Here is an 11,430-nt window from a genome sequence, read left to right as displayed (position 1 = left end):
CACTTCTTTTATAAGGGCATTTATTTCATGCCCTCATGATCTAATCATCTCCCAAAGACACATCGGTTAATACCATTACATCAGACATTAGATATGAAAATACGAATTTTGGGGTATGCAAACATTCAAACAATAGCTCAAGTCCAATTTCATTCTTTTGCTTATTGATATCCAGTTTTCCCAGCACAACAAAGTGACTTTCCTTTCTCTATAGTGTATTCTTGGTGCCTTTTTCAGAGATGAGTTGACTGCATATGCATGGGATTATTTCTGAGATTTCTAGTCCCTTCCATTGGTCTATATACCTGTTTTTATGTCAGAATCATAACCTTTTGATTACTCTACTTTTGAAATGTATTTTTGCGATGTTGCTAGTTTTGTTCTTTTTCAAGATTGTTTTGGCTATTTGAGGTCTTTTGTGGTTCCATATGAATTTTTTTTTTCAGTGCCATTAAAGTTTTGATAGGGGTTGTATTGAATCTGTAGATACTTTGGATAGTATGGAAACTTTAACAGCTTTATTCTTTCAGTCCATGAACACAGAATATCTTTCCCTTTATTCATATCTTTAAAATCTTTCATCAATGTCATATAATTTTAAGGATGAAAGTCTTTTACTGCCTTGGTTAAATTTATTCCTAAGTATTTTATTCTTTTTGATGAAATTGTAATAAAATTATTTTCTTAACCTCTCTTTGGGATAGTTTGTTGTTATAATGTATAATTGCAACTGGTTTTTGTATGTTGATTTTGTATTTTGTAAGTTTGCTGAGTTTTTAAAAAATTAATTCTAGCAATTTTAGTGGAGACTTTAGGGTTATTTATATATAAGATCATGTCCAGTAAGTAGTAATTTAAATCTGGCTTCTTTCTTTTCCATAATGCATTAGAGACTTATGCATAATGTGTTTATCAATAGTTCATTCATTTTTATTGTTGAATATTATTCCAACCTATGGCTATATGAGAGGTTTATTTATCCCTTTTACAATTAATAGATATTTTGGTTGTTTCCAGATATTTGAAATAATGAGCAAAACCACTATAAACATTCACTTAAAGTTTTTTGGTTTTTTTTTTTTCATGAACATAAGTTCCCATTACAATTGGTTAAGTTCCTAGGAGTGGAAGAGATGGATTTTATGGTAGGTGTATAGTTTCCTAAAACATCTTTAAACTGTTTTCTAAAGTGTAGCATATTATTATTATTATTATTTTTTAAAGATTTTATTTATTTATTTGACAGAGATCATAAGTAGGCAGAGAGGCAGGCAGAGAGATAGGAAGGGAAGCAGGCTCCCTGCCGAGCAGAGAGCCTGATGTAGGGCTCGATCCCAGGACCCTGGGATCATGACCTGAGCCGAAGGCAGAGGCTTAACCCAATAAGCCACCCAGGTGCCCCTAAAGTATAGCATATTATTAGCAGCAAATGACATTTCTAGGTTTTCTGTCTGTCAGAAAGTGACATTATCAAGTTTTCAATTTTGCCTTTTGAATAATCAGTAGTGTTATCTTCTTGTGGTTTTAATTTGCATTTCCCAAATAGCTAATGAACTTGAACAATTTTCATGTGCTTTTTTGCCAATTGATGTATCTGCTTTGGTGAAATATCTGTTCAGTTCCTTCGACTATTGTGTACTGAGTTGTTTATTATTATTGAAAGTTGAGAGTTCTTTATGTCTTCTGAAAACAAGTCCTTTATCAGATAAATAATTTGCAAATATTTTCTCACAGTCAGTGTCTTATCTTTCATTTTCCTTAATAAAAATATCCTTCAAAGAGAATAATTTTTGTGTTATGGAGTTCAAGATATCATTTCTTAAATTGACTATGCCTTTATTGCTATACCTAGACAATCTTTGCCTAATTCAAGGTCGCAAAGATCTTCTCTGATGTTCTCATCAAGATGTTTTATAGTTTTAGGTTTACATTTAGCTCTATGAGCCATTTTGGATTAACTTTTATTTATGGTTTGAGGTGTTGATCAAGGTTCACTCTTTGCAAAAGTTATCCTTTTGTTGCAGCACCATTTGTTGAAAAGGCTATCATTTCTCTATTAAATTGCCTCCATGCATTTATCATAAGTCATCAAATATGAAGGTCTATCTTTAGGCTATTTGAGTTCATTGGCCTACATATATACCTTTTCTCCAATACTATATATTAAGTCTAGATATCAGATAGTATAACTCCTTGAACTTTTTCTTTTCAAAATTAAATTTGGCTAATCTATTATTTTACCTTTCTTTCTAAAGATACTTTATTTATACTAGGCCCTATTCTCAGTTCTATGCAAATCACTTAATGTTTCTAGGTTTCAGTTTCTAAATATACCTAAATATAACTTAATGTACTTAATATAACTTCTAAGGTTGCTTTTTAATTTTTTTTTAAATTTTAAATTTATTTTCAGTGTACCAGAATTCATTGTTTATGTACCGCACCTAGTTTTCCATGCAATACATGCCCTCCATAATACCTATCCCCTGCCCCTTCAAAACTCTCAGATTGTTTTTCAGTCCACAGTCTCTCATGGTTCTTCTCCTCCTCCAATTTCCCCCCAACTCCCTTCTCCTCTCCATCTACCCATGTCCTCCACGTTATTTCTTATGCTTCACAAATAAGTGAATCCATATGATAATTAACTCTCTATCCCAGACTTATTTCACTCAGCATAATCTCTTCCAGTCCCATCCATGTTGATACAAAAGTTGGGTATTCATCCTTTCTGATGGAGGCATAATACTTCATAGTGTATATGGACCACATCTTCCTTATCCATTCGTCCACTGAAGGGCATCTTTATTCTTTCCAAGTTTGGTGACTGTGGCCATTGCTGCTATGAGCACTGGGGTACAGATGGCCCTTCTTTTCATTACATCTGTATCTTTGGGGTAAATACCCAGTAGTGCAATTGCAGGGTCATAAGGAAGCTCTGTTTTTAATTTCTTAAGGAAACTCCACACTGTTCTCCAAAGTGGCTGTACCAACTTGCATTCCCACCAACAGTGTAAGAGGATTTCCCTTTTTCCACATCCTCTCCAACACACATTATTTACTGTCTTAATTTTGGCCATTCTAACTGGTGTAAGGTGGTATCTCAATGTGGTTTTGATTTGAATCTCCCTAATGGCTAGTAATGATGAACATTTTTCATTTGTCTGTTAGCCATTTGTATGTCTTCATTAGAGAAGTGTCTGTTCATGTCTTCTGCCCATTTTTTGACATGATTATCTGTTTTGTGTGTGTTGAGTTTGAGAAGTTCTTTATAGATCCTGGATATCAGCCTTTTGTCTGTACTGTCATTTGCGAATATCTTCTCCCATTCCGTAAGTTGCCTTTTTGTTTTGTTGACTGTTTCCTGTGCTGTGCAGAAGCTTTTGATCTTGATGAAGTCCCAAAAATTCATTTTTGCTTTTGTTTCCTTTGCCTTTGGAGACATATCTTGAAAGAAGTTGCTGTGGCTGATATCGGAGAGGTTACTGCCTATGTTCTCCTCTAGGATTCTGATGGAAACCTGTCTCACGTTGAGGTCTTTTATTCATTTCGAGTTTATCTTTGTATATGGTGTAAGAGAATGGTCGAGTTTCATTCTTCTACATATAGCTGTCCAATTTCCCCAGCACCATTTATTGAAGAGACTATCTTTTTTCCACTGCATATTTTTTCCTACTTTGTCAAAGGTTTTTTGACCATAGGGTTGAGGGTCCATATCTGGGCTCTCTACTCTGTTCCACTGGTCTATGTGTCTGTTTTATTGTCAGTAAAATGATGTTTTGGTGATCACAGCTTTGTAGTAAAGCTTGATATCAGGCAACATGATGCCCCCAGTTCTGTCTCTCTTTATTAACATTTCCTTAGCAATTTGTGGTCTCTTCTGATTCCATACAAATGTTAGGATTGTTTGCTCCAACTCTTTGAAAAATGTTAGTGGAATTTTGATTGGAATGGCATTGAAAATATAGATTGCTCTAGGCAGTATAGACATTTTAACAATGTTTAGTTTTCCAGTCCATGAGCATGGAATGGTGCTTCCATCTTTTTGTCTTTTTGGAGCTATCTTCTTTAATTATTCCCTTGACTTAAGAGTTAGCCATAATTAACCACTATGTCAATTTTATCTTCCTTGGAACTGAATCAGGCAAAGGGAGAAGCAGTTTCCTCACTGAGCAAGGGGCCTGAAACTGGACTTGATTCTAGGACCTTGTATCATGACCTTAGCTGAAAGCAGATGCTTTACCAACCAGCCACACAGGAATCCTGTTATTTTTACCTTTATAGATAAATTTTTGAATCAACTTACTTTTATAACACATAAAAGCTTAGTGGGATTTTGTTGAGAGTTGCATTGAATCAATATATCATTTTGAGGAGATCTGAGATTTTAGCAGTAATGAGCCTTCCAATTCCTGACTGTGGTATGTCTCTCCAAATACTACTTTTCCTTAATTTTCATTAATTCATTCATAAATTTCATTTTTCATTAATATTTTGTAGTTTATGTATACTACAGCATATATTTATGCATTTCATGCCTAAGGAGCTCATGATTTTTATTGTTAGTTTAAATAGCACATTTAAAAATTTCAATTTCAAGTTGTTTTTTGTTAGTTTATAGATACATTATTAATTTTTTGGATCATGTATGTATCTTATGACCTTACTAAACTCACTAATTAATTCTAGTAACTCTTTTTGTAGATCCTTTGAGATTTTCTAGGTATGAAACTATTTTGTCTTTGAATAGGGAAATTTTGAAGATTGGTCTGATTATTGTTCTTGTGATGCTCTTGTTTCCATGTGTAAGAGTTATGTTGGATGAATAAGATGAGTCAGGGAGTACTTTAATTTCTCCTTATTCTTGAACATATGTATTTAAGATTGGTACTATGGTTCGATTAATTTTTATATAGGATAATTAATAAATTTGTATGGGAGTGGCATTTTGTTTTAGGAGGGGAAGGATTTTAAAGAATTAATTAATTAATTAATTAAACAGCATTAGATTATTCAGTTTAAAAAATATTATTATTATATTTTAAGTAATCTCTATACCCAACATGAAGCTTGAACTCAAGAGTTCAAGATCAAGAGTCACATGCTCCAATGATGAGCCAGCCAGGCACCCCAGATTATTTCAATTTTTAATTATTTTTCTGTGTCTCTTTAGAAAGTTGTATCTTTCATAACAGAGCTCCACTTTCTTAGGTGGCATAATTCATTTATGATGCTCTTTTGTTTTCCTTTTCAGATCAGTAGAATGGAGGGATGGAGCTCTCTTCATTCTTGATTCTTATCCTTTGTTCTTTCTCTTAGTTTTTCTTAATCCATTTTGCTAGGAATATATCAGTTTTATGAATCTTCGAAAGAACAATTTCCTGGGGGTGCCTGGGTGGCTCAGTGGGTTAGGTCTCTGCCTTTAGCTCGGGTCATGATCTCAGGGACCTGGGATCGAGTTCCACATTGGGCTCTCTGCTCTGCAGGGAGCCTGCTTCCTCCTCTCTCTCTCTCTGCCTCTCTGCTCACTTGTGATCTCTCTCTGTCAAATAAATAAAATCTAAAAAAAAAAATGAACAATTTCCTGGATTTATGTATTTTCTCTATTCTATGTTGTATTCCAGTTTTTATTCAGTTAACTTCTCATTGCAAGGTTTCTATCTTTTATTTAGTATTTCCATTCTACCCAATGTTCTTTGGGCTTATTTTGGTTTTCCTTGCTCAGGTTCTTAAGATGGAGGCTTGAATTCATTTTGTGTAATGTCTCTTGGTTCCTAATACTTCTATTTACAGCTATCCATTTCTTTCTAAGCACTTCTTTAACAGCACCCAGTAGACACACACACACACGCACACGCACACGCACACACACACACACCCCTTTCATTACCATTCTGTTGAAACTTCATTTTAAAAACTATTCACTGAGATGTCTGGGTGGCTCAGTCAGTTAAGCATCTGTCTTTGGTTCAGGTCATGATCTCAGGGTCCTGGGATCTAGTCCATCACTGGGCTCCTTGTTCAGTGGGGATTCTGCTTCTACCTCTACCTGCTGCTCCCTCTGCTTGTGCATGCTCTCTCTCTCTCTCTGGCAAATAAATAAATAAAATCTTAAAAATAAAAATAAATAAAAAACTATTCGCTGATATTTCTTCTTTAATTCATGGTAATTTAAATTTATGTTGTTTAATTTGTAAATAATTGGGAAACAGTGTTATATTTCTGTTGAATTTCATTATATATATTCTGTATGATTTAAGTCCTTTAAAATGCATTGCAATTTGTTTTTCGGCCATGTGTAGTGTGCATTTTGGTGAACATTCTCTGAGCACTCTGAGATAAGTGGAAACCTCCCACAGTGTTTTCTCCCTCCCCACTCCCATAGTAACACAGGTTCTATCAACTTGTCTGTGTGCCCCTAAGTGACAAACTCAAGACTCTTCCCTTAGGAGAGAATCTTGCTTTATCCACATTTGAGACAACTTTTAAATGGGTCATACACAATTTACTTTTGTGATGCCCTGGAAGTCAGTTTAGGTGTCTGTGTGCAAAGACACAGCTTAAGTGTAACCAGAACAGCTATGCCTATTTTGAAAGTCATGCTTGAAAGAAGAACGTTTTTACATATTTCATTTCTGTCCACACTGGACATTTCTATTTTGGTGATTCAATCTCAAGTTGTTCTTTTGTGATTTCTCCCCAAGAGGAAAAGTTTAAGTTCTGTTGCGCATGGTTATTATCCTCGTGGCATCTCTGGAGATGTAGGTCTACCCTCACAATTATGATGAAAGTCCCAATGAATTTAATTAGGGAAGAATCAGTCTTGGAAATGTACCAGTTCAATGACTGAACAATCTGTGTTGTAGTTCAAATGCAGATAAAGTGTTTACACACGATTGTCTTGATCTAGGAGTGTTTGGATCAGTGTTCAATGACTGGCTTTATCAGGAATTGAAAGGATGGACTCAAAGCATAATGAAGTATGTATATGCAATTATTCTCCATACAGGGAATCCAAGGTTTAACTATGCTTGTGAAGACAGACCAGTATAACTGACCACATGACCACATAAAATTTTCTAACAATTCACAACTTTCTCTCCTGCAAAGTTAAACTTTTTTTTAAAATATTTTTTTAAAAAATTGTTTGAGATGGGGCACCTGGGTGGCTCAGTGGGTTAAAGCCTCTGCCTTCAGCTCAGGTCATGATCTCAGGGTCCTCGAATCAAGCCCCACATTGGGCTTTCTGCTTAGCAGAGAGCCTGCTTTTCCCCCTCTTTTCTCTGCCTGCCTCCTTGCCTACATGTGATCTCTATCAGTCAAATAAATAAATAAATAAAATCTTTAAAAAAATTTGTTTGAGAGAGAACTAGTGGGTGAGTGAGACAGAACTCGCAAGGAGGGGGAGAGGGCAGAGGCAGAGGGAGGAAAACACACACACACAAAAAAAAAACCAAAAAAACAAAAACAAAAACAAAAAACCTCTCCTCTGAACCAGGAGCCCTACTTAGGACTTCATCCTAGGACCTTGTGATAATGACTTGAGCAGAAGGAAGACACAGAACTGACTGAGATGCCCAGGTGCCCACTTGACCTTCTTCTTCTTTTTTTTTAACCTCAAAATGTTGGTTTAACATTCTTTTGTTATTGAGACAAATCTGCTATCAATGAAGATTTTGGGTCTCTTTGTTCACAGCCAGTATTCAGACTTATTTAGGTTATAGGGCCTTTGTATTCATTTGAAAATCCCAGAAATTTGAGGTAACCCTTTTCTGAAAGACTGAAATGAATAAGACTTTCTGCAAACACAGAAAGCATTGTTCACATAGAAACAGTTCAAGATCCTGTGATGATGCATGTGTTTTCTTGATCTGTGTGCACAGAGAAGGTATCTGTGCACAAAAGAGAAGGCAGAAGGGATGCAACCTTGAATTGAATGGTGTTTCACCCAGGAAGTGTAATTTGATGTGAGATTCCAAAGTAGACTTTATATTTTACATATTAGTGCTGCTGGGATTCAGTCTTTTAAAAGATCTGCTGTGTGAAACTGATAATCATCTATATTAGGGATTCTTTATGGCTATTAGAATATATGGGAATGAGCACAGTTCTGTAATACTCTTTTTGGCAATTTTTATGTATAAAGATACAGAATAAATGTACTTTTTAAACAGTATTTTTAGAAACTAGTTTCAGGCTTAGGGATATTTTAATGGGCAAGATACTTCTAACTCTACAGATGGTTTCAATTGATATGTTCTCTGAGCATTGTTTGCTGATCTGTGGAAGTTTAGAGGATGCTGTAGCATCCACAAACTTGAATGAGTGATTTTGAAGAATCCAAGGTCACACTTTCATAATCAAGCTCTTACTTCCGTTCTTATGTTTCTGTTTACAGATGAGTTTCAACATCATACCATATGACTGTTAGCTATTCCTATCAATGCTTCTCTATGTGATTTACCCACTTGCCATTGGTTTCTTTGTCTTCTATATTTTATTTGCTTAAAGCTCTGTGTATTTTGACATTAACATTGTGTATGTCCTTTGAAATGCAAGTTTTTCCCCCCATCTACTTTTATCCATTGATGTCATGGTATCTTTTTAAAGTCCTTGAGATGTGTTGATATCATAAAATGTATCAATTTCATTTATGAGTTAAGAGGATTCTAGAAGTTAGGAAGTCATATCCTCTGTTAGCTGGGAAGTAAATACAAATCTTGTAGTTTTTCATTAAAACAATGCTTTTAAAAATTTTTATATGAAAAATTCACTACATGTACAATTTTACTACCTTCCAGTGGAAATTTGGTTGTGCTCCTCCACTTATTTATTACTGTGTCCTTTTCCCACAATGTCTTTAGTGACTTTTATCTGTCTGAGTGAGGTTAGGGAGAATGTTTTCATCCACCTTTTATTCTTGTAATTTCTGAAAGTACAGAACATAAGAAACTATAATGCCTAGTAGGTAAATGAATAAACAGATTATGTTAGATTTCAGGAATTCACCATAATCATTACATTTATAGCTAATTTTCTCTTGAACTGTAAGAAAAGGAGATTCAAAAGAACATATGGAACACAGGAACAATGTGACTGAGTTTGTCCTCTTGGGGCTCACCCAGAGCCTCCAAGGTCAGAAAATACTATTTGTTGTGTTCTTGGTCATCTACATTGTGACGATGGTGGACAACCTACTCATTGTGGTTACTGTGGTGGTCAGCCCATCCCTGGATACCCCTATGTACTTCTTCCTTGGTTACTTATCTTTTATGGATGCTGCTTATTCTACTACAATTACTCCAAATATGATTATAGACTTACTCTATGAGAAGAAAACCATTTCCTTCCAAGCTTGCATGTCCCAGCTCTTTATAGAGCACTTATTTGGTGGTGCTGAGATTTTGCTTCTGGTGGCCATGGCCTATGATCGCTACGTGGCCATCTGCAAACCTTTGCATTATTTGACAATCATGAATCAACGGGTGTGTTTTCTGTTGCTGCTGTTGGCCTGGGTTGGAGGTTTTCTGCATGCTGTTGTTCAAGTTCTCTTTGCTTATAACCTTCCCTTCTGTGGTCCCAATGTCATCGACCACTTTATCTGTGACATGTATCCATTATTAAAACTTGCCTGCACTGACACCTATGTTATTGGTCTCACTGTAGTTGCCAATAATGGGGCAATCTGTGTTGTCATCTTCACAATCTTACTCATTTCCTATGGGGTCATTCTGCACTCTCTGAAGACTCTTAGTCAGGAAGGGAGGCGCAAAGCCTTATCCACTTGTGGCTCTCACATTACAGTGGTGGTCCTCTTCTTTGTCCCTTGCATTTTTACATATGTGAGACCTCCTTCTACTTTACCCATTGATAAATCCTTGGCTGTGATTTACACAGTTATCACCCCTATGTTAAACCCTCTGATCTATACTCTGAGAAACGGAGAGATGAAAAATGCTATGAAAAAGCTGTGGACCAGAAGAAGAAAATGATGCTGAAGAGAAATTGTCACCTTTTTTCAATGAAGAGTTACTCCATCTAGGAAAGGATTATTTATTTGTAATGAATTTCTCTTCAGGCTTAATAAACTTGGGTATGACCAAAGCATTTAAGGTGTAAATATTATAATGATCAAAAAATATTTCTAAGATTTTCATAATTTGTTAGGAAAGTAGGTCTGTAGCTTTTGGGCATAAAATGTTTCTATTGAAACTATAGGTTTGTGTTCTATGTGATGACTTTTGCTATAATAAATACTGTACCTTTATTTTCATTACTGGACAATTTTCACATGCTTCTCTTTTGCCCAATTATTCTTTTTCAGAATTAATAGTGCTCATTATATATTTCAGAGAAAGATTTTCAGAAATGGGGCATAAACACCTGTTGCACTCCTCCCATACAAAGGCAACTCATTCTTAATACTTGAAGTATATATCTTATTTTTGTAACTGCAAGATGTTTGAGTATATAATTTTGTTCATATTACTTAGCTAATAGGATTGAAAAGGAATTCTGCTTCCAAGTTATAATATTAATGATAAAGAAGTTAAGGCAAGAAAAATATCTGAACAAAAGACCTGGATATGATAAGTAAGATTTACTTATTTTTCTATTTGGGGAATCCTATTATTTCCTCATGGGGAACAGCTTTGTTTTGAGTTATATTTTCACTGAGATGGTCCATTAATCTTCCCTTATAGTTTAGAATATTGATAATATCTCTGCCATTTTTCAGTATCTCCATCTCTTGTGTTGCTTATAGTGTTTCATAGCCTTCTTTAGGGACCTTGGCCCTTATTTCCATATATGGAATTAACGTAATCCATACTTCATGAGCTTCAAGTATGCAATACACAACCTGACACCAGATATTTTGGGTGATATCATTCGTAAGAAAGATGTTGACAATATGGCATGCCACTTTTACCTCTTCTCTTAAAAGAATGTAGATTATTAATTAATAAAGAGGTCATGATATATATTGATTTCTTTTTTGTTGTTGGTGTTTAAAGATTTTATTTATTTATTTGACAGAGCTTACAAGTAGGCAGAGAGGCAGGCAGAGAGAGGGGAGGAAGCAGGCTCCCTGCGGAGCAGAGAGCCCGATGTGGGGCTCGATCCTAGGACCCTGGGATCATGACCTGAGCCGAAGGCAGAGGCTTAACCCTCTGAGCCACCCAGGTGCCCCGATATATATATAGATTTCTTTAACAGAGATTTCTTTCATAAGTCTCCCTCTCTCTGAATGAAGTTTGAAAGAAAATGTTATTTGACTCCAATAGTTTAGGAAACTTGTGATCAAAGAAACTCAGGTTTCTGCCTCCCTTATTTAGTCTGGATTCATGGGGTGCCTTGGCTATGGGGAATAGAGCCTTTTCACTGGTAAGTCACAGTGTATTAGAAACTTTATATCCCAACTTATATCTATTA

At 35.4% G+C, this 11,430-nt stretch overlaps 1 protein-coding gene across 1 annotated transcript; it reads left to right on the top strand.

Moving 5' to 3' along the window:
* The first annotated feature begins 9,071 nt into the window (after positions 1–9,071).
* LOC111149569 (olfactory receptor 4A15-like) lies at positions 9,072–9,989 on the top strand. The gene has a single exon (XM_022506672.1). The coding sequence runs from the start codon at positions 9,072–9,074 to the stop codon at positions 9,987–9,989; it is 918 nt and encodes a 305-aa protein (XP_022362380.1).
* Positions 9,990–11,430: the final 1,441 nt, after the last annotated feature.

The sequence above is a fragment of the Enhydra lutris genome, unplaced genomic scaffold (assembly GCF_002288905.1).
Source record: "Enhydra lutris kenyoni isolate GAN:26980312 unplaced genomic scaffold, ASM228890v2 scaffoldscaffold22, whole genome shotgun sequence".
Classification (NCBI taxonomy): Eukaryota; Metazoa; Chordata; class Mammalia; order Carnivora; family Mustelidae; genus Enhydra; species Enhydra lutris.
Note: the sequence above shows the minus strand (reverse complement) of the source record. Positions and strands in the feature narration are given on the sequence as shown.